Genomic DNA, 26,972 nt, shown 5'->3' with positions numbered 1-26,972 from the left:
GCCTGGCTGAGGAAGTGAGATTGCACAGAGCTGGCCAGGCAGAACAGGCACTGGGAGCGTGTTCCAGAGCAGGCCTTTCTCAATGTGCTCTACATTGCATCATACCAGGGTTCTTGTAGTGCATGGGTTTACAGGAAGGAGGGTAACAACCCAAATAGGGACGAATGCATGTCTTCCATCAGATTGTTTGCTAAAATAGCCATGTGGCTGGGGAGTGCATCCCAGTAGAGCAAACAGGATGTACCAAGTCTTCAGGAGATTATGTGCCATCATAATGTAGGAAGAACATCATGGTGTGGCTGGAACAGATTGAAGAGGGACATTCACAACATGAGACTAGACAGGGAGGTGAAACTCAGAATGAGTGGGCTTTGTCAGCCATAGTCATGGCTGTGGAGTTGACACTGAGTGAGGTAGAGGTGGGAGATATTGGAGGGTCAGAGCACTGGGGGAATGTGTGGAAGGTATGTTTTGGTATGATAAAGCTGACTGCAAGGGCTGGGAAGTTGGCTCAGTGGTAGAGCACTTGCCTTGCATGCCTAAGGCCCTGGGTTCGATTCCTTAGCACCACATAAGCAAAAAGAAAAAAGCTGGAAGTGGCACTGTGGCTCAAGTGGTAGAGTGCTAGCCTTGAGCTTAAGAGTTGAGGGACAGCACCCAGGCCCAGAGTTCAGGCCCCACGCCAGGACCCCCCCCCCAAAAAAAAAAAGCTGACTGCAAGGGTGAACTAAAGGAAGTCAGGTGAACACGTAACAAGATGGTACTTAATGATCACCTGAGCTGAGTGGTCATAAAAACATGCAGTCAGATCAGAGACAACATATAGTCCAGTTCTGAAAATATCAAAAAGATTCCCAGAGAACTCGAAGATGACTCAGTCTTTAAGGGTATCTATTTATTAAGAGTCTGAGTTCAACAGGGAGAAATGCTAACATCTTTTGAAAGAAGGAGTGTCTCTATCATTTCCTTTGCCCTTTCTAAAATATAACAGATGACAGAATGGACTAAAGACACCAGCCAGTGATAAGGTTTGTCCTTAGGAAAGGAGCATGAATTAGGATTCACGGTCAGCCCCAGTGATCTAAAACATACTTCTGTTTCCTACATTATGTTAAGTTAACGTGCCTATTCAACAGCCAGCTAAGAGACAAATCAAAAGGCTAAAATAAGCCATTTGCTTCACACTGCGTTCCCATGTTTTTACAAAAGAAATCAAACACTTCTTACAGAAGATCCTTGCAGGGTGGAACTCTTCCTCTTCGAAGTCTATAATCTTTGATATGACATGCCGTGAAGGATCATGACATAATGTAAATATAGCAAGTCACAATTGATAACCTATACACCTTTATACTTCCTTTATTTATGAATTTGTTCAATCTGAACTTTTAATAGGACCTCTGAGGTCGGCATGTGGTTTGTTTACTGGGTTTAAATTAATGGAATCAAAACTCCAAGGTTCTAGCCTTTCCTTAACAGGGAAAACACTTAAAGAAAGCTACTGAAATTTCCTCATCTGTTTTGGCTTAAATATCTTGTCTTTAAGGTCTGGGGATAGACTTAAAAAAATTAATAGCAATAAAGCCAAAACAAAGCCTTGGAAGATCTGTGTCCTTTGCAGTCTCTTTCAGCGCCAGATGCCCTTCCTTTCTTCAGCTGCTTCCCACCTAATATTATTTAGGAACAAGTCAACTCATAATTGCAAGCAGTGTTCATGGTTTTTAAAGGAATCTCAACCCTGTAATTAATTCCTGGAAAACATGTGAAATTATCTGGCAACAAGGATAATAAATCCTACATATTCTAAAAATAAACCTCAGAATTTAAATCGAATATAACAAACTGATATTTTTTAAAAAGCTCCTCCATTTATATATGAATAAAGCAAGGAATGATGTTTGAAAACTTCCACAGCAGGATTCCCAGCCTTTGGGTTGAGATAAGGCCTCCAATAAACTACCTCAAAAGGAAACCCTAAACCACACTACAAAAACCACCACGTATAAATTCTTATTCATTTTAATTATACAAATAAATATATTCCACTGTTGTAAGATGGGAAGGGAGGTCAACAAATAAAGCCGCAAATGTGTAACAGGCTTCCACACTTGGAAGATTAATCCCTAGAAATACAGAATTCACAACTTCTTCAAAGTCATGGTTCATTAACATCTGCTAGTCCTATGTAGGGTTACCAAAATTCTCCAGAAGTAATAAGATGAATGGATTTTTATGGAGAATGCAGGGAGTAAGAACAGTAGAAACCTTAACTATGATTATGCAGAAAATAAATCAACCACAACCTCAGGATTCCAGTATCATTTAAAACAACAGAACTTCAATTCCTCAGGTAGAAAATGATTGAGGTTAAAACCAAGACTCCACCTTACAAAGTGCTTTCTAATATGAGGGGGAAAAAATACTTCTTTTTTTTTTTTTTGGGGGGGGGGTCCAGTCGTGGGGCCTGAACTCTGGGCCAGGGCGCTGTCCCTCAGCTCTTCAGCTCAAGGCTAACCCCCTACCACTTGAGCCACAGCGCCACTTCCGGCTTTTTTCTTTTTGCTTATGTGGTGCTGAGGAATTGAACCCAGGGCCTCATGCATGCAAGGCAAACGCTCTACCACTGAGCCACCTTCCCAGCCCAACTTCTACTTTTAAAAGCATAAAGCATGTATTGAGTTCAAAAACTTGAAGAATTCGTTGCAAGCGGTTCTGCTACTCAGAAGTCTGTCACCCACGGGAGTATAGTTCCAAGCTAAACTGGGCAGGAAAATTGTGAGATTCTACTTCCAAAACCAGCAGAATGCTAGAGTGGCTCAAGTGGTAGGACACCATAGAAGCAAATACAATACCTGGAATTCAAACTCTAGTGCCAGGAAAGACAGACAGACAGACAGACAGACAAAGATAGAAACTTGAAAAGGTAAAAATAGTATAGTCATCCCTCTGTACCAGGAAGACTGATTTTCCCCATCCAGACACCAAAATCCATGTGGGCACAAGCTCCATATATAAAATGACACAATATTTGTATACAACTTACACACATCCTTTGTATACTTTATATTAGATCATGTTATACTTTATATTATATTATATTATTTATATTTATTTAATTATATTTATTTATTTATTTTTTTAGGTCTGGTCATGGGGCCTGAACTCTGGGCCTGGGGACTGTCCCTCAGCTCTTCAGCTCAAGGCTAGCGTTCTACCACTTGAGCCACAGTGCCACTTCCAGCTTTTTTCTTTTTGCCTATGTGGTGCTGAGGAATCGAACCTAGGGCCTTAGGCATGCAAGGCAAGCGCTCTACCACTGAGCCACCTTCCCAGCCCTTTAATTATATTTATTATACATAGTCTATATGCTATATACTTTAATCCACAGGCTCTTTTTTACAGTAAAGTCGGAGAATCTTTGATTCTCTACATTCATCAAAACTAAATCCCTCTCTTCTCTATATGGACTTTTACCTCAACTAAAAAAAATGTAGTATGTGAATATGATTTTTATTTGTATTTATTTCATTATGATAAGTTTGCTAAGAGTCATTGTGTTGCCTATACTATGTATTAATCTAGTCCTATTCCTGACCTTTTTATATATAAGTTGCTAGTGTTTGGGTGTTTCGGGGGAGAAGGGTTTTTTTTTCTTGCTTTTACTAGTCAATAAGTGAAAATTCTATTGCATGCAAACAGACTCAAGGCCACCAGACAACTCTAGTAAATTACTATAAATTCTGAACTAATAACACCCATCATTTCTTGAATGCTTTAAGGTTTTAAAAAGTTATCAGGGAGCTGGGCATCAATGGCTCATGCCTGTAATCCTAGCTACTTGGATGATGGAGATCAAAAGGCTCCTAGTCCAGGCCAATGTATGCATACAAGTAAGATCACTTCTCAAGCAATAGCTGGGTGTAGTTGCATGTGCCTGTTGCCCTAGCTACTGCAGCAAGTAAAGAATTTTAAAGGATCTCAGTCTAGGTGTGCACCTAGGCAGGAAGTAAAACCCTATGTCAGAAATAACCAGTCCATAAGAGGGATGAGGACATGATTCTACATGAAGAATACCAGGTTAGCAACAACCAAGCTCTGAGTTCAAACTCTTGCCTCCCTAAAGTTATCACTGAGACTTTTTTTCATGGCAGGCACTAACAACCACTGTGAGCATTATCCTACAAAGGATTTATCGTATTTATGAAGAAACATTCTTTCATCTTCAAGGTTTTGTAAAAGACATGCTTTACTTTCTATAGAGGAGTGAATGCTCAGAAGGCTGCATAAAGACAATTTTACTTCTTCAAGTAACACAAATACTTGTGATAAACAAAACACAGATTAATAGTGTACAGTTATTGGGAATTAAAAAGCTGCAGATATAAAAAATATTTAACTTTATTAATGTATTGTGTAGTTCTCTCACTGAATATTTAAAAATCCAATTACATTAACATAAAACAACTTTGAATATCATAAAATCCAAGTATCCAAATAGACACACCTATTTTCCTCATAACCATTCAAGCTAGGCCAACAATTTATTTTCATACAGTTCATAGGATACCCATTTAAAAACTCTAATGATACTCGTACAGTGAAGCTCCTGCCACAATTGGACTAATCAAGCAACCAAAACATTGATATAAATATATTTCCTTTTGGAATTTCTAAACAGATCCAATTATTTACTAGAAATTTTCAAAGCTTAACCAAGCAATACTTTAGATAGGTAGAAAAAGTTCCTCTCAGTGACACTGGCTCCATCCCCTACATAATTTATTACAGAAGTTAGAAGAAACAAAGATGGCCCTAGGATAGGTGATGGGTTCTTGAATCCCATAGTAGGAAAGTCCATCTTATCTACTACCAACAGATCACCAATAAGAGAAAGCTGGGTGGCCATATTAAAGGTTTATAAAAATACTTAATCCTTATGATCTGTTTGATTTTGCAGAGCACCTGAAGCCTACTGTAAGAGTCCACATTGAGTCTTGAAAACAGAAGCCCAATGATTAGGTCCAAAAGGCTGGTGGGAACTGAAACACAAACACACACAGAGGAGTTATGTGCATCATGAAGCACACAGAGTCAGAGCCAGGCCTCTTGCCTCCCACTCAATCTGTGGGACCTTGAGCATATAATCTCTCTGTGTCTAAGTGGCTTCATGGCATTCTTTTGAGGACCAAATGAGTCAGACACTTAAGACAGTGATTGCATATATGCAATAGAATTTTACTCGTTCATCAGGAAGAATGATATTATATCCTTTGCAGAGAAATGGATGGACCTGGACAAAACAGTTACATGAACTAAGTCAGGCTCAGAGAGACAAAGATCTCATGTTTTCTCTATGTGGAAGTTAACTCTAAATTATATAGGACCATATAGGATCAAGTGCATATAAAACGAACATATTAACTGAAGTATGGTATAGGCAGGGGAGGATTCCATTGGTGGAACTCCTTTGAATAACTAACAGTTTAACAGAATTCCACAGAACTGGAACATGTGTTGGGGAAAGGCTACAGTTTAAGATCCAGAGAAAGGGGACAGGTGAATGAAGAGAGAAAGGATGGGAGAATGCAGTCCCAATATTCAATGTACATACATGAAAATGGAGCGAGGTAAATTGAGGAGGGGAATGGGATGGGGACAGATGAGGGAGAATGGTGAAAGGGTGACATCGAGATTCCCTGTACTCACAAACTGATATGTGGAATTGAAATCCTTTCACATAAGCACTTAACGCTAAGACAAATGAATAAACTGAAAAAACAAACCAATGACTAGTAACAGCTGCTATATAAGAGTTCTCCATAGCAGCAATAGACCAGGTGCCATGACTGTATCACTTAAGTCTGAAGAGCCAACAGCTAAGGTGTAAACACGGAAAAGCATCTCCTTCCAGGGAGGAGGAGAGGAAAACGATGCTGCAGAGAAGTCAGGCACAACACAAGTAAAGGATTCCTCCAGGTGAGCAGGAAATTATTCTTCACAGGTGGTAAATACCCAAAATCATCATAACTTGAAAAGGTTAGTACCCAGATGGATATAAACCACACTTTCTTTTATGACCAACTGTTAAAATCTACCCTCAGCGAATTCACTTTTCTAATCTTTCCAATTTTCTCCTCTGCTGTTGCCATCAACTCCCTTCTTTATTTTGGGGGTGGGGGGGCTTGAACTCAGGGCCTGGGCACTGTCCCTGAGCTTCTTTTACTCAAGGCTAGCACTCTACCACTTGAGTAACAGCACCACTTCTGGCTTTTTCTGTTTATGTAGTACTGAGGAATCAAACCCAGGGCTTCGGGCATGCTAGGCAAGCACTCTACCATTAAGCCGCCTTCCCAGCCCTCATCAACTCCTTTCTTCTTTTTTTTATTTTTTTTGGGGGGGTCCGGTTATGGGGCCTGAACTCTGCGCCTGGGCGCTGTCCCTCAGCTCTTCAGCTCAAGGCTAACGCTCTACCACTTGAGCCACAGAACAACTTCTGGCTTTTTTCTTTTTGCTTATATGGTACTGAGGAATGGAGCCCAGGGCCTCATGCATGCAAGGCAAGCGCTCTACCACTGAGCCACCTTCCCAGACCCTCATCAACTCCTTTCTTAAATTCTCACCTTTCTACTATATAGTCTACCCTGAATGCACCTTAGGTAAGCTGAGGAGGACAATCCACTTTATTTAACTATAAGGGTGCTACTTCTTAAGCATGCCATCCTTGGATCCCACTCTAAAATGACTGTAATGCTTACCGGATTCCTAGTGAATTCCTGTAATGTGTTATAACATCAAACTGTTGAAGACCAGATAGCAATGGGACTCCTTGGAGAATATCGGACTTGTTGGACATAAAATCTCAAGAAATGCCTTATTTGCATTTTGTTACACTTCCAAAGGCATTTCTCAGACATTGTCAAACCCTTAACTTCAATCCCTTGGCAACAACAGCAGCCCAGCTACCAATTATACAGTAAACTAGTAGAGGAACAAAGGTTGTCAGAATAGCTAGGGAGGGGGAACAAGGGAGCCCTCCTCAACCACCCCACCCCCGGCGACGGAGCTGCAGTCAACACGCAGGACAATCTAACCAAGAACAACGCACTAGATCCACTGAATCCCAACCCAACCCAACACAAGCCTGTCCAGTTAAACAAAAGTATCACTACAATGACAATAAGGCACCACCCTGAGTCACTCGAATCCCTCCAAGCTTTCTCACAATACCTACCTTTAGGAGGAGTGAGGTTGACTCCATTTTTAAGGCACCATTGTACTGGCAAAATCCCTACAGAATCTGCATGGCACAGCATTGACAGTTTATTAGGTTCTGGTCTGAGGTCATCAATAGTTACTTGAAAAAAATGATTGTTAAAAACCTGAAAGAAGAAAAATTAAAAGCTGAGATGAATTCTTCCATATCACATATGTAATAGTGTCACAGCACCACCGCACGCCCCTGCCTCTTCCCCAGGCAGATAATGTATTTCATCAGAGAGACTGGAGCACAAACCAGCATTTCCACGTATATTAAGTTGATCCAGTGGCTAAAAAGGTATAATTGGTGCTGGTAGCTCATGCCTGTAATCCTAGCTCCCCTGGAGAGTGAGACCTGAAGATTGAGTTTCAGGTAGAAAGGTCTATGAGACTCTTATCTCCAATTAAACAGCAAAGAATTAGAAGTGGAGTTGTGGCTCAAGTGGTAAAGTGCTTTAAAAAAAAGCTAAGCAAGAGTGTAAGGTCCTGAGTTTAAACTCAAGTTCAAGGGAAAAAAAAAAAAACAAAACAAAAAACTTCTCCTTTTGAAATAAAGTCTATTAACTAAACCATATGTCAATTCCTCCCTTAGTTTTATTGTTTTGTTTTGTTTGTTTTTTGTTTTTGGTGCCAGTTCTGCAGCTTGAACTCAGGGCCTGGGCACTGTCTCTGAGCTTCTGTGCTCAACAGTGCTCTACCATTTAAGCCACAAGTCCACTTCCAGCATTTTGCTGGTTAATTCGAAATAAGAATCTCATGGACTTTCCTGTCTGGGCTGGCTTCAAACCATAATCCTCAGATCTCAGCCTCCTGAGTAGCTAGGATTACAGGCATGAGCCACCAGTGCCTGGCTCTTCCTCCTAGCTTTAAGAAGGCGTTTAAATTAATTGTACCATCGTTGACACCACTGAGACTTCTTTTATGAAGAAAAGGTCTTATAATCTTAAAAGATTTGATCATTTCATCAAAAACTATGCTTTCTATAAAAGTAATTTCATTTTCAATTGCTTTAAGTTGATGAAGGCAGATGAGGAAAAGAAGGGAGAAATCTTAGCTTGAGGAAACCAGTTTCATCTTCTAAGTACAAATGGATTAGAGTCCCTACTATCAGGCAGGAAGAACACGTTATTTTTTAGAAGGATTACAGCATGCAACTCTGCATAGACCTCTATCACAACAAGGAAGTCACCTTGTTCCTTCTAAGAGGAGGCCTCTGACAAGACAACTTCTGCAACCTGCAGGAGGCCTCTGATTGGACAATTTCTGTGGCTACAGCAGAAAGAGCTTAGAGCTGAACTGGATTGGAGAGACAGTGAACCCTCTCTGGCTGTTTGCTATTGCTGTGTGTTCTTGCACAGTACAATTCGCTTTGAGTTGAAAGGCTCGTTTGAGTCATATGCAGTGGTACAAAGGAAGAAAACCCACCTTCGTCACTGATGCAGGACAGATATGAAAGGGTTCGCTCATATTCACTGTCTCTAGCTTCATTCCAACTGTGAAGAGGTGGCTTCGCAAATCTGTGTGATCCTGTATGGGGGAAGATGAGAGTGTTGAGCAAGAGGGACCTGTGAACACACTAGCAATGTGTGTGTGTGTGTGTGTGTGTGTGTGTGTGTGCACGTGTGGGCACATGAGCATGATTTTTGCCATCCTTGAGAGTTTTCTTGGATAACTCAGATCTGATGGAAATAATTAACCTTCCCCCATGTCAAATTTCTCATTATGGTGAGGTACTGCAGATTTAATTATTTTCTGCAGTTGAAATTGCTTTTCCAAGGGAGAAGCAACAAGCCTTGGTGGCCATGTCTGCAATGTACACTAAGAAAAAACACAAAAACCCTCCCATCACATGTTGCATTACTTTGATCTTCCTAGGAGCTATCTGCCGAAATACAGCGGAGTAATAGAGGCGATCTGTCATCTTAAACACAGCATCTTTGGAAAGCAGAAAACGTGGCCTCTTGATACCACAGCTGCATCACAAGGCATCAGCATACACCCTCTGGTGACAGTCCATTCGGACTCCTGTACTCTTCACTGGGTCACCATTATTGGGAGTGAGCCCCACAGGAATGCAAAGCTGCCCTGTGGGGTGATCAGAACTCGACTCCTATACAACAAGAGAAGCAACAACCCCCCACCACTCCCCCCACCCCCGCATACACACACTTTTTAATAGGCATCTGGCTATTTTATAACCTGCTCCCAGCAACCTGATGTGTGTGAGCGAGCACTGGGGCTTCCCTGCCTCCTTGTGAAAACAAATTTCAATATCCACTTCAGCTCTGTGGCGACAGATGAGGTTGGCTAGACTGTGGATGCCAGAATTTATCTTGCTGAGATGGAGGTCGCCTCATAACTCATATTCTGTATAAGTAGTAGCAGATAAATAAATGTATTTGCAGTGTGCCCCTGAGGAAATAATAGCCACAAATAAATCTTCCTATGTCCAAACACATCATCTGGGTATGAAGTAAAATATATATATATATATATATATATATATATATATATATATATATGTATGTATATATATGGACCTATTGCCTTTTTATCTACAAATCTAAGTGGGGTTTTAATTAATTCAATGATGCCATTTTATATCCAAATCTGTAGACCAGTCATAGCCCCATCAGACTGTGCCTGCCTCCTTCCCCCTGGCACTATTACTGCATCCAACAAATGCCCAGGGAAGAAGAACTATTTTGAAACGACTGAGGCTCTACTACTTTGCTTAAAAAAACAGAGAGAGAGACAGACAGACAGAATATAAATGTCTGCAGAACCACAAGGACTAGTTCATTTTTTTTTTGTCCCCAGAGCAAGTGCAAGCTTCTCTGTCCACAAAAATGTGTAACACATGCAGATCTTGGTGAAAAAAATAGTGCCACATCCGGGGCTAATCAGAGAAAGAAAGGATCCAGTAAAGTATGAGTGAAATGAATCAAAGCATCTAGCTCATTCTAACGCTTTGTAAATTCCTTAAGAACTAACAATCAACACTCCATAAAAATTATATGCAAAAGGAAAAAAAAGCACAAGGAAATATTCTCTTAAATGCAGCCAATGGCTTTCAACCAAGGCTGCAACTTTTATAAATTCCTTAAGAACTTATAATCAACACTTTATAAAAAAAAATCTACGCATGAATGAAAGTACAAGGCAATATTCTTTGGTGTATGTGGTTACTTTCATCATTGATGTTGCAAATGAAAGCATTTGCTTTTAATGCTGGCTGGGGAAACTGGGTCAGAAAAGGAAAAACAAGTTATGCACAGTAACAGACTAAGCAAGGCAGAGCGATAAACCACAACTTCTAAGACAAGAACTACACCCCACTTGGGTTAACTGACACCTAACTTAAATTAATTTAAAATCTCCAGGTGCTGGCTGGCTCATGCCTGTCATCCTAGGTACCTAAGAAGCTGAGATTCACACGATAATGGTTTGAAGCCAAAGTGGGCATACGTGGAAGACCCTTTTCAACCAAATGGTGAGCAAAGTGATGCATGTCAGTCATTCCAGCTGCATGATTGAGACATTAGGAGGATCTCAGGTCCAGGTCAACTTGGACAAAAGGAAAAATAGTTCACAAGATTCCATCTCAATAGGAAGCCTAAATGTGCCTGGACGGGAAGTTAGAGTTCCCACCCCTGCCCAATATCTCAAAAAAAATATTTGGTGCAAAAACAGGGCTGGTGGCATGTTTCAGCAGTAGAATGCCTGCCTGCCTTTCAAGTAGGAGGGCATTGTGTTCCAACCCCAGTACTGTATAAAAAGTAACAAAAGGAGATTAAAAGTCAAATTTTCCTGTCAGACATCAGTGTTTCCAGTCCCTCCTAGGTAGGAATTGAGACATATTTGTGAATTAATTGTGCAGGTAAATATTTTCCCCTTTAAGGCACAAAACCCTTAAGCCTTTTATTCTAAAATTATAATACAGTAAAATTTCCCTGAACACACTCAACAAGTTTGCTGGCTGACAGTAGAACTACACCCTTGAGCACAAATGATACATTGGTAATTAATACTGGTAATAATGGCCATTGGTAATACATATTGGTGTTGGTAATGGGTAATATTGGTAATACATTGGTGATTAATAGCCAAGATAAAAGCAATAGTTCACTCTAGTCATTCTGTTTACCTCTCTGCTACAGGATGCTCTTCCTTGCTACACAAATCCTTTCAAAAATACAAAGCTTAACCCTACTTAAGATCTATCTTGGTATCTTCTATCTCCAAGGCTCCTGGGGAAATTTCCCATTTCCCACTTGCTTCAACTGTTGGAGAGACCTCCTAGTAATCTGTACTTCTCGTCTGCTCATTGCCTTCACCCCTTCATTGGGTGCCTCCAATGTCTCATCATTTTTCTCCAAAATTTACTCTCTGAGTATAGCCAGCTTCACAAACAAGCCTACAACCAAAGTTCATTCACAGTTTGACTTTGAGCACATCTTCATTGAACATTGATTTGCTGACCTGAAAATTTCAGCTAAGTGCAAACCCATGCTACATCCTTTGTTCCTAGAAAAAGGTTTCTCAGTGATAGCTCTTTATGCTATATGAAAAGCTCTGTGACCCTGAGGTCCACTGCAGGGAGACCTGTCCAGTCTGCTGCCTTACTGAATACATAGTTATAGGACAATGACCAGACACTGGCTGCTTATCCTTGAAATAAAGTATATAGTAAGGTGCTGCTTAAATACCCTCTCCATCCAGGGCTGTGGGCCATGGTACAAGTGCTTATTAGTAATGACTCAAAGCACATTGCCTCATCTCTAAAGAGGTCATGAAGGCAGTACACAATCTCTTCCTTCTCTGCCAGAGCATCTATTTGTTTACCTGTCAATCAACAGATATCTCTGATATCTGATATGAGCATAGCTATCAGAACCATGCGTGATCCTATGTAGGACAAAAATTTAAATTAAATGAGTTAAACAATTAAACAAATCAATTAAACAATGAATTAACAAATTCAGAGTTGGGCACCCGTGGCTCATGCTGAGATCTAGGCAGGAAAAGTCTATGAGACTCTTATCTCCAGTAAACCACTCAGAAAACTGGAAGTGGCACTGTGGCTCACGTGGTAGAGCACTTGAGCTGAAGAGCTGAGGGACAGCTCTCAGGCCCAGAGTTCAAGCCCCATGACCAACAACAACAACAACAAAAAAACCCCACAAATTCAGTGTAATTCTCAGTGAATATTACTCCAAAAGTTTTGAAACTAGGTTTCCCTTTGTCATCCATGGCTCAGATCTGCTACATCCTCAATCATTTCTACATTCCAGGTGGGTGGCAAATAACTTGTATATGTGGCTCTGCCATCAGTTCCTGGCTCATGGCTCCTAAAGCCCTGGGAATTCCCTGGGGAAGGAGAGCATCGTTGGTTCTAATGGGGACTCTAGGCAAGCCCCTAGATAAATCCAGGATAAGGGCTTGTTACCAGAAAAAACAAGAAATGAATTAGGGGTGGCAACATTCATTCTTCGACCCCAGCTGGTGAAAGAGAGGGGCTGATGATTGAGTTAGTTACCAATACTCAATGATGTAATAAAATCATTAATTAATCGAACCCTAAATGATAGGGTTCATTCTGGAAGGGTGGTGTATCTCAACCTCTCTGTAAAAGTTTGACTTGAAATATCTACATATTCCTATACACTAAACTTTGAACTTTGAATTTCAGAAATGAATCAGGAAACTATAAAGTAAGTACATTCTTCTACCTAATAACCAAAGTATACTAGGAGCTCAAAAGACAAACACCTCCCCCAAAACTAATAATCCAACAATAAATGGGCAAAGAAGCTTAAGAGAGAATTCTCAGAAGTGACTTCTCAGAATGACAAATAGACATATAAGGAAATGTTCAATATCCCCAGCCATAAAGGATATGCAAATCAAAGCAACTTTGATTCAATCTCACTCTAGTTAGATTGGCCTATATCAAGAATTTGAACACCACCACATGCTAGCATGAACATATAGGGAGAAAGGAGCCCTACTGCATTGTTAATGGGAATGTAAAGTCATGTTACCACCCTTGAAGGAGGTTTGGTGATTTGTCAAAAAACTAAATATAAAATTTCCCTGTAACTCAGCCATACCACTCTTGAGCATCTACCCAGATCATTACAAGTTAGGATATGGTAAAGACACTTGCTCATCCATGTTCATTGCTGTACTATTCACAATAGCCAAGTTACAGGAATAATCCAGATGCACTACAACAGATGAGTGGATTGATAAAATGTGATGTCATATACATAATGGAATTTTACTCATCCATTATAAAAATAAAATTGTGTCATCAGCAGGGTAATGAATGGACCTAGAACAAATCATACTAAGCAAGGTAAGTCAAAGTCAGAGAGATAGACAAATGGCGCATGTTTTCTCTCATATGTGGAAGCTAGGTCTAAAATATAACTGATAAAGATCTAAAATATAACATGATAACCTCTACAGGACTCTAGACATTCACACACAAACAGACTAAAGGAGGATACCCTTAGGGTAAAAACACAAAGGTATAACTTCTCTAAACATTTAAAATACTAGCTATTGAAACAAAAAAAGTACATTCTTCCATTTTCCAGCTGCCTTTCTACTTTATTTTTTCTTCTGGATACTTCAAGTGGCTGTACAAAGGGATTTCTATTTAACATGTCCACTTATATGTGCAATCCGTCTTGGTCTGCGTTATACTTTCCATTATTCTTTCCTACCTTCTCGCCTTCTACTTTAAGATCACATTATGTGCATGTGTGTGCGTATGTACGTGCATGCATGCACACACAAATGTACTTATAAACATTGGTATCAGAGTTTGAACTAACACTTTCCTTTGGCTTTCTTGTTCAAGACTGGCAGTCTACTACTTGAACCACATCAGTAGTCCAGAATTTTGCTAGTTAATTGGAAATTGAGTCTCAAAGACTTTTATGCATAGGTAGGCTTGAAATCTGTATCTTCCATGACTCAATCTCCTGAGTAGTAAAAATTTCAGGTGTGAGTCTCCATTACCCAGCCTTAAGGTAACTTTATAACCAACATTTAAAATAAACTTAAAAGAACTTTCTATGTCTATATAAAACAACTGTTTCCAAAATGAGCCAGTAATCCTGGAAATTTATAAGACCCAACACTAAATATTACTGTGATTTGGGCAGCCAAAGCATTTGAGTCTTATATTCGGAATATGAAAAAGATGTGGCTCAAAATGGTAAAGAGAACATTTTAGAAGATGGCACAGTAGATGCAATCAGGGAGCCTGGGACATAGAGGATGGAGGTATCTAAGCAAAAAGAAGCAATTTGACAATCCCAAGAAAAATCAAGCTTTTATGATAATTGAATTCAACACTAGTGATACCTGAGAGAGTCAACGGAACTCAGCGCTGCCAAGTTCCATGCAAGCCTGTGAACATCCATAATGGCACAGGAGGAAAGGTAGATATCCATATTGAAAGGCAAATTTAATCACTCCCAGGGCTTGTACTTTGGTCTGTTAATGCAGTCAAAGTGCATACATTTTCTTTTATCCAAACATCCAACTAATCATCCTCAATGTACAGGAAAGAGTTCCTGGAGCCTAAGATGATTCACAAGATCAATGATCTACTGAGGGATAATGGAAAACTCACTGTGGTTCAAAATAGACGTTCTGGCCTCTGCAAAGCTCTAAGAGACTCATTCCCACTTCACAACTCTTGGATGGAGGCTGCCGTTAGTCAGCATCTGCCTTCCTCACATTTACAAGTATGCCTGTCACATGTGAAATACTGTTAAGTCCCGTGAACTGATTCCTAAAAATTATTCTTCTTCAGTAAAAAGCAGCAATGCCATTCCAATCTACATTCATCCTTACCCATTTTTATCTTTAATACTGATAAAAAGTAAATTGCCATTTGTTTTACAGGCCTATCTTAACAGTCGACTTTCACAATCTCTCTTAGGGGAAGCCATTTTCAATCACCAGTATGACAGAACAGGTTCTGTGTGCATCAACTTCCTTTCTCTGCTCTGTATTCACTGTTAACACCAGGACTTACGAAGTCCTCCCTCTCTCCTGAGTTACAGCGACTGCACTAAGATGAACTTGCTTTGTATACAAAACCAAGCAGGTAGAAGCAATAACTGCTACCACATGACTGCTTACAAGCAATTCCCCTGCAGTACTGCTTTCCTCTCACCAAGACTCTCTGGTGGCTATGTATCTTATGGTGAGAAAATTAAGACACAGAGAGGTTCTATTACCTGTGCAAGGACACAAATCCCCAGAATATGACTCTGAGTTCATGTGTCATAGAGATACAAACAAGAGGAGGGATCATTCATTTTTTATTAATAATTATCTTTAAATGAATCTTTAAAAGCCTACAACCTCAGATTCCTAAAATTTGGCTTCAAAGGAAGTTGGAAAGTAGAAGCTGTCAATATGAAGAATTGACATTTTTGCTGTTAATTTGTAATACCCATTAGTGGCTTTGGAACAAAGCATATCAGAGAGAAATCCGACACTAAAAATTAGCTCCCAAAATTAGCCCCAAAGTGTTTATACATAGCCAGCCATAGTCCCCAACAATTAACAAGTGTCTTTATTACTTTCACATGCTGGCACATTATACAATGAAGCCTGAAATGTGCCAGCAAAATGTCTATGCACTTCATAATATTAGTACTTCCTCTTCACATTATCGATGCTAATCAAGACTGTAAAATCCCATCAATGTGGTTAATATCATACGTGTGGCTGGCTAACAAGAAGTCCATCTGTGGTCTTTCAAATCCTGTGTGAAGCACTAGCTTACAAAGAATGGAAAGGAGGTGACACAGTTCCTGGCACTGAGAAGCTTGAGACTTTAGTTTAGAATGTAACAGAAGCACAAGGAGCATGAAGGATTTGAAATTTGGTACTTTGGCTTTAGTGTTCTAGCAATGTCTCATGTTTCTCTGTGTGTGTGTGTGTGTGTGTGTGTGTGTGTGTGTGTGTGTGTGTGTGTGTGTTCGCGCGCACGTGCGCCCCTTTGGGGTACATTTGTCATCTTGCCCTCCCAAATGGCTGTCACGTCCAGAAAAAGGTAGCTCCACTGTCTGGGCAGGAATCAGACATGGCTATCTAAGGGTCACACCTGATACAAAGCAGTACCAACACATGAGCAGCCCAAGGTAAAAAGGCTTCAGAGCTGGGTGGTGGTAGCTCATACCTGTAATCCTTGCTACTCAGGAAGCTGAGATCTGAGGATCAAAGCCAGCCCAGGCAAAAAAGTCCATAAAGACTCTTATCTTCAATAAACTAGTCAAAAAAACTGGAAGTGGAGTAGTGGCTCAAGTGGTAGAGCACTAGCCTTGAACAAAATAGCTCAGGCGCAGCACTTATGTATGAGTTCAAGCCCCAGGACAGGCACGAAGAAAGAAAGAAAGAAAGGAAGAAAGGAAGAAAGAAAGAAAGAAAGAAAGAAAGAAAGAAAGAAAGAAAGAAAGAAAGAAAGAAAGAAAGAAAGAAAGAAAGAAAGAAAGAAAGAAAGAAAGAAAGAAAGAAAGAAAGAAGGAAGGAAGGAAGGAAGGAGAAGGGAGAGAGAGAGGGAGGGAGGGAGGGAAGGAGGGAGGGAAGGAAGAGAGAGAGAAAGAAAGAGAGAGAGGAAGGAAGGAAGGAAGGAAGGAAGGAAGGAAGGAAGGAAAGAAGGAAGGAAGGAAGGAAGGAAAAGAAAAGGCTCCAGGATGACAATGACTATTAAAGATCTTTATAAAACTTACAAATTACCTTGAGTATTAATGTACAGAAGAGGTAAGGAAGATTGCTAATAGACAGACAGAAGAAAGAAAAGCCAAAGGCAGAGACAAAGAACACAACGTCCCACATGCCTATTTGGAATTCACTCATTCCACATTTACTTTCTGGACTTGAAAATGTGCAAATTACACTCTTAAAATGTACCATGTGGTTATCACTGACTCAGACAGTAGCTAATACATCTACCCATCTACTCATTAAATGAGTAGATCTACACAAAACAAAATTATCTAGAATGTGGCACAGGGGAGAAAGAGTTCAAACTAATTAACACAACAAAATTAAAATGTACTTGATGAGGATTTTAATACACGAAAGGCAGTAAAAATCATCTCTGTGCAGAAACCTAATTCCTAACCTGACTTCCAGAATCGCAGACTACAGAAATGCTTTCCCTAGTGGGAGAAATCCAAGTGTCAATCTGTAACTATTTGGTTCTTCCTTTTTATTTATGTTTAAGAAGTAAAACATACCAATCACAGATCCACAATTCATACACCCTCATGTTGTAAAATCTTTCTCAGCATATTGGACTTACACAAAGATATAGTATCCATAAATTGTTGTATTGAATTGAAACCCCTTTATACAACTGCTTAAAGATAATTTAAAATTTTTTAATGATACAAAACAAAAAATACTAATGGCTAATGTTTTCCATTCCAACATGTCAGGTTTTCTAGTCCATTGGGAACTTAAACATTGTACAAGTTTCTGTTGAAAGCCTGAATAATTTGCATAATTTCTAAGAACAGGCTTCAGTGAAGTCAAAGGAAGACTTTAATTAGTACTACATTCAAACGGATAATGAACTCTCTTCTAATCCCTTCATGCTAAAAGAAAAACTCAGTGTCATTTATCCTATTTTTCTTCTTTTTTATTTCACCAATGACCTAGTCTTGCTCACTACAAAATTACTCTTGTAATATTAATTTCATCAAAAGGCAGACGTTAAGATGCCAGCCTTCATTAAATCAATAACATTATTAAATTTCAATTCCACCACACTGATTCAAATTTAGCATGTGAAATGTTTGTAACAAAAATGTTCTAAGAAAATCTATAAGCTGAATAGTGGTGAGCATTTTCATTTTCGTCTGGCAGCTGTAAATAGCAATTTTATCAACTAAGTTAAAAAATATAGTCATGAGAAATGTGGTACTGTAGTACAACATACTTCAACATGAACCCCAGGATTTAGAGCAGGTGATTATATCAGGCTTATTTCACACCAATCCCCTAACTGGTATTAAATTTTTTAAAAAAGAAAAGAAGAAATCACAGGCAATGGAAATGTCTTTCATTGATTAAACACTTAGCCCAATAAAAGCTTTAATAAATGGCACAAAATCCACCCACCTTACAACAGTACTAGTAAAATCCTATCTTCACTTTGAGAATATGAGGAGCCCACATTTCCACTCCTTTGATTTCTTCTTCATGAAGTCACTGCTTACAGGCCCAGGGATGGGAAGGGGCATTACATTCCCCAACAATGCAGCCCAGGCACAAAAAGGAACGGGGGGGGGGGGGGGAGATAAGCTGACTCCTTAGCTTCTTGCTAGAACATGGTGGACACAACCACCCAGAGGCACCCCTCCTGTGGGACACCCTTGGTGCAGCTTGACTTGTTGCCATGGAAACCGGATACCAGCCCTGATTCCTCCAGGTGGTATCCCACCTGTCAGACAGCTTGGAGTTAGTAAGGAGCAAAGTGCCATAAAGCTGCCCTTTCTAGTCACTAAAGCAAGAGTTATGCAACCCAGGCAAGCTGGCAAGCTGCTCTTCTCGGTCTTACACAGTCAGATTCTGAACTGGAAGGAGTCAAGGGCCAGCACACCTGGGGTGGAGGTAGTGTCTATCCTGAGAGCAACTACTCTTCTGTGCTCCAATACATCAAACTGTTCCCAGCCTGCAGCAGAGTCTGCATTATTACAGGAGACTGTCCTGTGCATTGTAGAGTATTTATCTGACTCTCTGGCCTCTACCCACTGGATGCTAGCAGAGTCCTCCCTGTGGTCACCACAATGTCTGCAGACATTATCACATGCCCCAAGGGAGCAAAGTCCTCAAATCTTGCACTGAGAGCCTTTGATTTAGGCAGAATTTATTAACAATAAAGAATCATCCTGCCAAAGTGTCCAGACAGCCTGTGCCAAAAGCAACAGAAGAATACATTTTTCAACATTCATATCAAATATGATATTGGACAGACAACACTCAGAATTCATTTTCTGGTTCTCTGGTATGTTAATAATTATTTGTTCAGTCTTTAAATACTTTGATTTATTCCCAGGACAAAAGCAACAGTGAAAACAAGAACAAAAACAAACTGGCCTTGGAGTTCAATGATGGATCTAGGGTTGAATCCTGATTTTATCATAAGGTCTCCTCTGAGTCAGACAAAAGGTTAACTTCTCTGAGCCTTGAGCTCCCACAACCTTAAGAGTAAGATTAAAATACCTGTTAAGCCTTGTGTGGGTGGCTCATGCCTGTAACCCTAGCTACTCAGGAGGCTGAGATCTGAAGATCATGATTCAAAGCCCACACAGCAGGAAAGTCCATGATACTCTTATCTCTAATTAGCTACCAAAAAGACAGACTGTGGCTCAAGTGGCAGAGCACTAACCTTGAGTGAAAAAGCTAAGGGACAGTGTCCAGGCCCTGATTTCAAGCCCCAGGATTCACACACACACACACACACACACACACACACACACACACACACTGCTACTGAGTCAGCTTAAGATAACATAATGAATGATGAAAGTCCAGAACAACATCTACCCTTGTATTAGTATGCAAGAGACCACCATCAACATCAGTCACTGAAACAGTACCCACTCGAGTCATCAGAATCAGAGGAGTTACCCACAGTTCCATTCACATGCTTCTTCCTGTGCCTTTGCTACTTTTCACAGGTTTGAAAGAGCTAAGATATATGTGTTTACACACACACACACACACACACACACACACACACACACACACACACACACGCTCCAAAGATGTCCCCAAGGTGGGTAAAGCACACAAGAAGCCAGAATGTATCACACGCCTTCTAAGTCTTGCTCACTGTCCCCTGGTTACAGCCCTGAAGTCTCTCAGAATCCACAAAAGCTCAGGAACCCCTGAGGTCCAGTGAGTGTAAAAATTTGTACAAAATCACAAGACTATCAAATTTCCTGAACACCTTTGCAGCCTGGGGTGACACATCCAAATGGGGATGCGCATGCTTACTTTTAGGAGCATTAAGATGTAAAGGGATTCATTCTGCTGAGATCTGGATATCTGGCAAGAGACTCCACATATAACATCTTGTTAACGATGAAGGAAGGAACTTTAAATCAGGCCTCTAGTATTCTGACTATATTCATCCCTTTTCAAAGTTGTTAGATGAGACAGACAGATAGATAGATGATAGATGGATGGATAGGCAGACAGACACATATACATAATTACATATATACATACATACATAGACATTCATATAATAGTGAATCTCCTTCATTGTAAGAGATTAAATCAGGAGCAGATTTAATCTCCTTTGACCTTATGACATACACTAAGAGGTGGAGGCTCAAAAATAGAGGACAGCAAACTCAGGACTAGGTTCAATACCTTTGACTTATATTTAACCACTTCAAGAGACCAGGGAAGTACATCTTAGGTGCTGAGGGTCAAAGTCAAGGCCATATTGCCATTCAAATGCATGATCCTCATTTTCCATTAGATCTTAAACCTCTGAAGACCTGAAGTTTAAAAGGAGAAGCTCAAACCTGTCTTCACATTCACTCTCCACCCAAGACACGGCTACTGGAGCTGTGTGTTCATGAGAGGTACTGTGTACCCTAAAAGCAGTCTTACCCACAAAGGAGCTGAGTAATTTTAGGAGATAAAGGCAGCCTCCATATAGTAATCTACTATTAGGTCCTCCACAGATGAAAATGTTTTAACTTATGCTTCATTATCCCTTTTAGTGGAGCAAAAAAAAAAAAAAAATATGGCACAACTGGCGGTTTGAATACATTCATTTCATAAGCATGTTTATTTTCTAGGTACCCCCAACATACCATATAGCAATAATGTTAAGTTCCTGCAAATACTATCTTGTCTACTCTTCAGCCATAGAAACTGCTTGGAGCCAGAATTATCAGTGCTGAACAGAAGCCATTTGGGAGTGATAACTCCCAGAGCAGATAACTGAAAGTTGACTATATTCTTAAATTCTTAATGTTCCCAATTAAAAGCATTTCACTATCTAACAGAATGCAGGCAGTAACACAGCCCATGTGATCAGGTGACTGTTAGTTACAGTGAACTCTTTGTCTACCTGGAGTTGGAGATTTTTCTGTTACATCTATTGCTTGACCAGAGTTGCCCTCTCTTATGACATCTCTTGTAAGATGTTCTCCAATAATCATAAAAACCAGATGGCCCCCACGGCCCTTTTTGCTCTGTAATTCACATGTTTTGGTTTAACACCCCCAGAGCACACAAAGAATAATGACAAAGAAAACAAGTTCTGCCTCTCATTTCTATATGTAGCAAAGGATGCTCATGCCATAAATGCAACCTCTGTGTGCTTTGTCATCCCAAGGAGGTTGTATTTAACAAGTCTCCTCAAGTCAGAGAAGGTGGTGATGATGGCAGAAGAGATCATGTCTCACGGCCTTGGAGAAGTAGAGAGTCCAGCCTGCAATGGCATCAAGCCTCCGGGAAGAGAACTTGGTTCAGGTCACTTGTGTATCTGTCTGTCAAAGTTATCTGGACAATACTGAGGTGGCCACAGAGGGGTAATTGTCTGACTGATACCAAATGACCTACTGTCAATACAACCTCTTTCACTAGAAGACCATTTGGGCTGGGAAGAAGCAAATTAATATATAGTACAGGAAGGCCAAAGTACTAGGAAGCAAAACAAAGTAGGATGGGAGATACAGCACAGCATGCTGTAGGGACACAGCACAGGCTGACATTTGTGATTCCAAGTTGTGCCAACCCCTCAGGGGTGACTTTCTAAGCCAACAGCGTGGAAGTCAAAAACACGCTGGATGTTGCATGGAGAGTGGGGAAGTTGGGCATGAGGCAGAGGCTGCACCTGAGGCTCTAAGGGGCAGGTACACTCAAAAGAGCAATGGGGTAACAACACAGCACAGAGCCCTGGGCATCACACACTGATAAGCAAAAGAGTGTCATGACTTGATTCCTGCCAGAATCACTGTGGCTACTCTGTCAAAAACAGACTCTAAGAATGGAACAACTGGAAGGCAGAAAACATGCTAAGAGACTAATGCAATAGTCCAAGAACAAGAGCTAGTAGCTGGGATTAGAACCCTAACAGTGGACTAAAGAGTAGATTCAGGGTAGGGGTGAGAGAGAGCAAAGGGATCTGGTAAAGGATGGAATGGAGGGTTTAGAAGAAGCCATGAGCCAGACCTGCAGGCATGGAACTTTCCCTGAATACAAGAACAACTCACTGTGTCTAACCTTTTATACAAACAATAGAGTTTATATTAAATATCTGGGTTTCTTCCAGGAAATCTAGAATTTTGGCAATGTGCCCAGAAAAGGGTGCCAATGTGACCAGCCTGTAATAAAAATCCTGGGAGTTCCCTCAGGAAGAAGACTGTGCAAGCTTCTATTTGGTTTTTGGGACTTCGTCCCATGTATCTCCACACTTAGCATAATCTGCTTGATACTCTTCTGGTAAACTATAACTCTGAGCAGGTGACATCTGGGTCTAGCAAGTCATTTCTTTGACTAATCAAACTGGGGCAGACTTGGTGATCCCTGATAAAGAAAAGTGAGAAGAAATACTTCAAGGAAAATGCTAAGGGTTTTTCTTATTTATTTTATCTCAAGTCTCAATTAACTTTGTCTATATTTCTCTTCAATATGTTGTAATCTGTAAATAAATTATTTGGAATTTTAAATCCTCACCTTTTTGTTTAAAGAATGAAAACAAAATTTTAAAAAATTTCCCTTGTTTTACTGATAAACCATGGATCTTAATTTCAATTGTATTTCAAGTATGTCCTTTCCTTGTGGTTATGATGTATGATTAATTAAAAGAAGTGACCTGGAAAACATTTACTAACCTTATCCTCTATTCCTCTATGGAAAAAGGACTTGGTTTTCATTAACTGTGAAGCTGGTAACTGCCATTTCTGATTGCAGGACTTTGGGGTAAGCTGTATCTGTTGTCACAAAACTTCAATAATTTAATATTTTTAACAAGGGGGGTCCCAACAGTAAATTAAAATTAAAACAGTAAAGAATAATTCCAGAATAATTCTAGAAGATTCATGAAATTTAGATAACAGGAAGAAGTGTTGCATTTTGTTACCTACAGATTCTTGTTCCAGTCTTTCTTTAGCTCTTTAGCTCTGCTTTGTAGACTCTCTACATTCCCAAAACCTTTTAGTCGTATCGTAAAAGACAGTGAACTAGAAAATTGAAGCACTGTATAGAACTATTGACCAAAATGCTAACTTAGTTCTGTAATGTCTTCCAGGGGTGATGAGACCCATTCTAGTAGATCTTTATAGGGCAGACTGTAGAAGCTTTTAAGGCAGGAGCTCAAGCACCTCTTGCCACCTTTTTGCCCAGGATGGTCTCAGCAATCCTTTCTATCTCTGCATTCTCTGTACCTAGATTATGGGTGTGAACTACTGCTCCAGGTTTCTTATATTTGTAAGTCTTATAGGCCTCTAAATAATGAGGCTGATTTTAAGAAAAAAATTATTATTTTTCAATGTGGTTTTGTTTTCCCTAATTTCTCTCAGGTTTTAATTAATTTTTTTTTTTTTACTTACTTCAGAAACTACCTCTCTCTCATCTGAGATTCACATTTGGAAGATTATCTGTACTTCCCAAAGAAGTCAAATTCCCCACAAAAAGATGATATCCCAGTTATTCAGAATGAGGTCTCAAATCAAAGGAAAATAGCAGCAGAAATACGATGCACTTGCTTCTACATCGTTTCTGTTTGTGTTCAAGTTGGAAGGGAATAGCGCACATAAACTTGATTGGATTACAGGGGCAGATGTAGATACACAGATGTGTGAACACAGCCCCATGGTTAGAAACTGCAGTTTAATGAGCTTCATTCCATCAAAATACTCATTGCATGCAAATATAAAAATATTTTTTTAAAAATTCACTTGGAAACACTGTCCAGACTAAATGTGCTTAGCTTTGAGTTCTGTCTTCTAACAGCTGAACAATGGGGCAATTTTCTGTAATGACATGTATCCCAGATGAGTCAATGTTGAATTCAAACATGTCTTCCTCTTACCATAATAAAGGTAGTAGAAGCTGCCTGCTGAGAAATATTGTTGGCCAAGCACTGAGAACAGAAGGGGATATGTGTGTATGTATGTACATTTGTACATCATGTGTACACACAGATAGATAGATAGATAGATAGATAGATAGATAGATAGATAGATAGATAGATAGATAGATAGACAGATAGATAGATAGATAGATAGATAGATAAGATAGATAGATAGATAGATAGATAGATAGATAGACAGACAGACAGACTGAATGATTCTATTTGGTACTCTGCAGAGGAACATCCCTTGCTGGAATTTCTATAAACTTGTGTGATAGAAAATTTTCCTCTTGTACTTTTCATAAATAAAGCAAGTGCAAAGATAATTTGATCTATGTAATTTCTGTTAATTATCTCCTTGTAAAACAGAGGAACTCAGTGAAGAACAGTAGTTAGGAAGTGAGGAGGTACGTGGTTGACTGAAGTACTTAGTATAATAATGTCTTCTAAAAGCTCTTATCTGCCTGGAATGTGGAAATGAGACTTTGTTTGGAAACAGGGTCATTACAAACACAACTGAGTTAAGATAAGATCATACTGGATTAGCATACAAAGGTCCCTGTCCTGGTAAGGAAAGGGTCATGTGCACAGTCAAAAAACACAAGGAGACCACAGAAGCAGCAATGCTGCCAGAAGATGGAATAACAAAGACTACAGGCAGCAGCCACAAGCAAGGATAGATTCACGAGTCAGATTCTTTTGTAGAATCTTCAGGTCGAGTTTGGTCCTGCTGATCCCTGGATTCAAATCACAGGCTCCAGCAGTGTAAGAGAATAAACTTCTACTGCTTGAAGTCAACTTGTTACTACAGCCTTGGGCTATCTTATGACCTCCAAATTAAACACATAAATATTCACTCTACAAATATGGCTGAGATATTGTCCATTCTGCTTCCATAAAATTGATAGATGGTGACATATTTACAAAAAAAAAAAAAAAAGAAAGCATCTAGCTAACTCCAAGAGCATCATATTTCATGGAACCAATTTTTACTTATGATGCAGCTTCCATAGAAAGCCCTGACTTGTACGAGGCCCCAAAGTAATATTCAGTAATTACTCTTAAACAAATGCTTAATCACACACAAAATACTGAGCAAGATGACAATGTTGAGATAGTGTATCAAAATAACAGCTTGAATCCTCCTAAGACGAAATTAAGGCACAGAAAGAAGCTAACTGTATTTTGGAAAATACAAACAAACTATTAAAACCTGAAATCAGGTCAACAGCACATAACAGCTTTTTGAAGATCAGAATAGCTGTTCCATAAATGTTTAATGAACTAGTTAATGTCTAACAGAAATATATCAAGCTTATTAATGGTTATACTTGTCATGTCCTCGTAGTCATAGTTCTAAATACATCTGCATATCTAATTTAATCTACATATTATTTTCAGAATTTTGAAATTCAACGAGTTAAATACACATCAAGAATATGGTCATTTAAGTGACAAACAATTATTAAGTAGTACCAGAGTTACATTTTTTGACCATGAACAGAACAAACATGGTCCTTGCCTTCTGGGAACTTTAAAGTTAGGCTAACAGAGATTTCTTACACAAGAAAGTATGCAAATGATGACATAGAATTGTCAAAGAATGTAATGTCATGAGGACTCCTCATTCAGCCTAAGCTCATGTGGTCTGTATAGGACCCAGGGGGTCCAAGCATTCCAGAGAAGGGACTTCCCCCTAAGGAAAGTCTCCTTACTTGAGATTGGAAGATAAGAAGGAATTCAAGAGAAATAACAAATTATAAAAACATTTGAAGAACACCACCCCACACCCCTGCCCACTCTGGAAGGCCAATACCTTCTCCAAATGTCATGTGAAACACATGGAAAGAAGTGTAATACAAGAGTATAAATGTGTTAAGAATCTGGAAGATCCATTTCAGTTGAGATGAACTTCCTTAGCCCAGTATCGCTGTGTGAGCCTCTGGCTATAGACATACTATGTGACAGATTCTCGTCTTTCCCAAGTCATCAAGAAAATAGAGCCATGCCAATAAATGTCATTTTCAATCATTTTTACCAAGCTGGAAAATTAGACTTGCTCAATTTTCTTTTATTTCTTTGGTAGGAGATGACAGGCTAGAAATGCGATTTATATTCTAGAGGAAAACAGTAATCTAAAACATTTTAATCAGCATCTTTATACTTGGATATTCAAGAAGACCTTATTTCATGGCAAAGTAGAACAGAAACAATTATACATATATGTAAATCAATCAAGAAGGCCGCCTTTTGAGATAAAACAACGTTTGCAAGTTTATCTTTGATCAGAGTAACTGAGCCGCTGAGAATTCATAACTTACCTTAAATACTTCCATTGGAAGAGGAAACTCGGCAGCAACAATAAGGGATTTTTCCAGAGCACATTTCCATTCAGAGGTCATCTTCAGAGGATAGATTTCTGTATCAACAGCAAGCCACAGAAGAGATTAAGAACCACAGTGTTCGTTTCTTTCTTTTACCTTCCCATGCTTCTACGACACCCCAATACATGCCAGCCATCATCAGCATTTACACTCTGTACACCATAAACAGCCACCTACTCAAGGGATTT

At 39.6% G+C, this 26,972-nt stretch overlaps 1 protein-coding gene across 3 annotated transcripts in view; it reads right to left on the bottom strand.

Annotated features, from left to right (window-relative positions):
- Sfmbt2 (Scm like with four mbt domains 2) overlaps window positions 1-26,972 on the bottom strand; it is a 132,553-nt gene that overhangs the window by 48,833 nt on the left and 56,748 nt on the right. For 2 of the 3 annotated variants that reach the window (XM_042686143.1, XM_042686144.1), the window contains 3 exons: window positions 26,722-26,819; window positions 8,683-8,784; window positions 7,232-7,379 (listed from right to left, as the gene is read on the bottom strand). In XM_042686143.1, coding sequence (XP_042542077.1) covers window positions 7,232-7,379; window positions 8,683-8,784; window positions 26,722-26,819 — 348 coding nt within the window. Of the gene's footprint in view, window positions 1-7,231; window positions 7,380-8,682; window positions 8,785-26,721; window positions 26,820-26,972 lie in introns of those variants that run through there. The other variant, XM_042686145.1, reaches the window with a different exon arrangement.

The sequence above is a fragment of the Dipodomys spectabilis genome, unplaced genomic scaffold, assembly GCF_019054845.1.
Source record: "Dipodomys spectabilis isolate Male_0828 unplaced genomic scaffold, ASM1905484v1 ptg000096l, whole genome shotgun sequence".
Taxonomy (NCBI): Eukaryota; Metazoa; Chordata; class Mammalia; order Rodentia; family Heteromyidae; genus Dipodomys; species Dipodomys spectabilis.
This window is presented reverse-complemented; position numbering and strand designations above follow the sequence as displayed.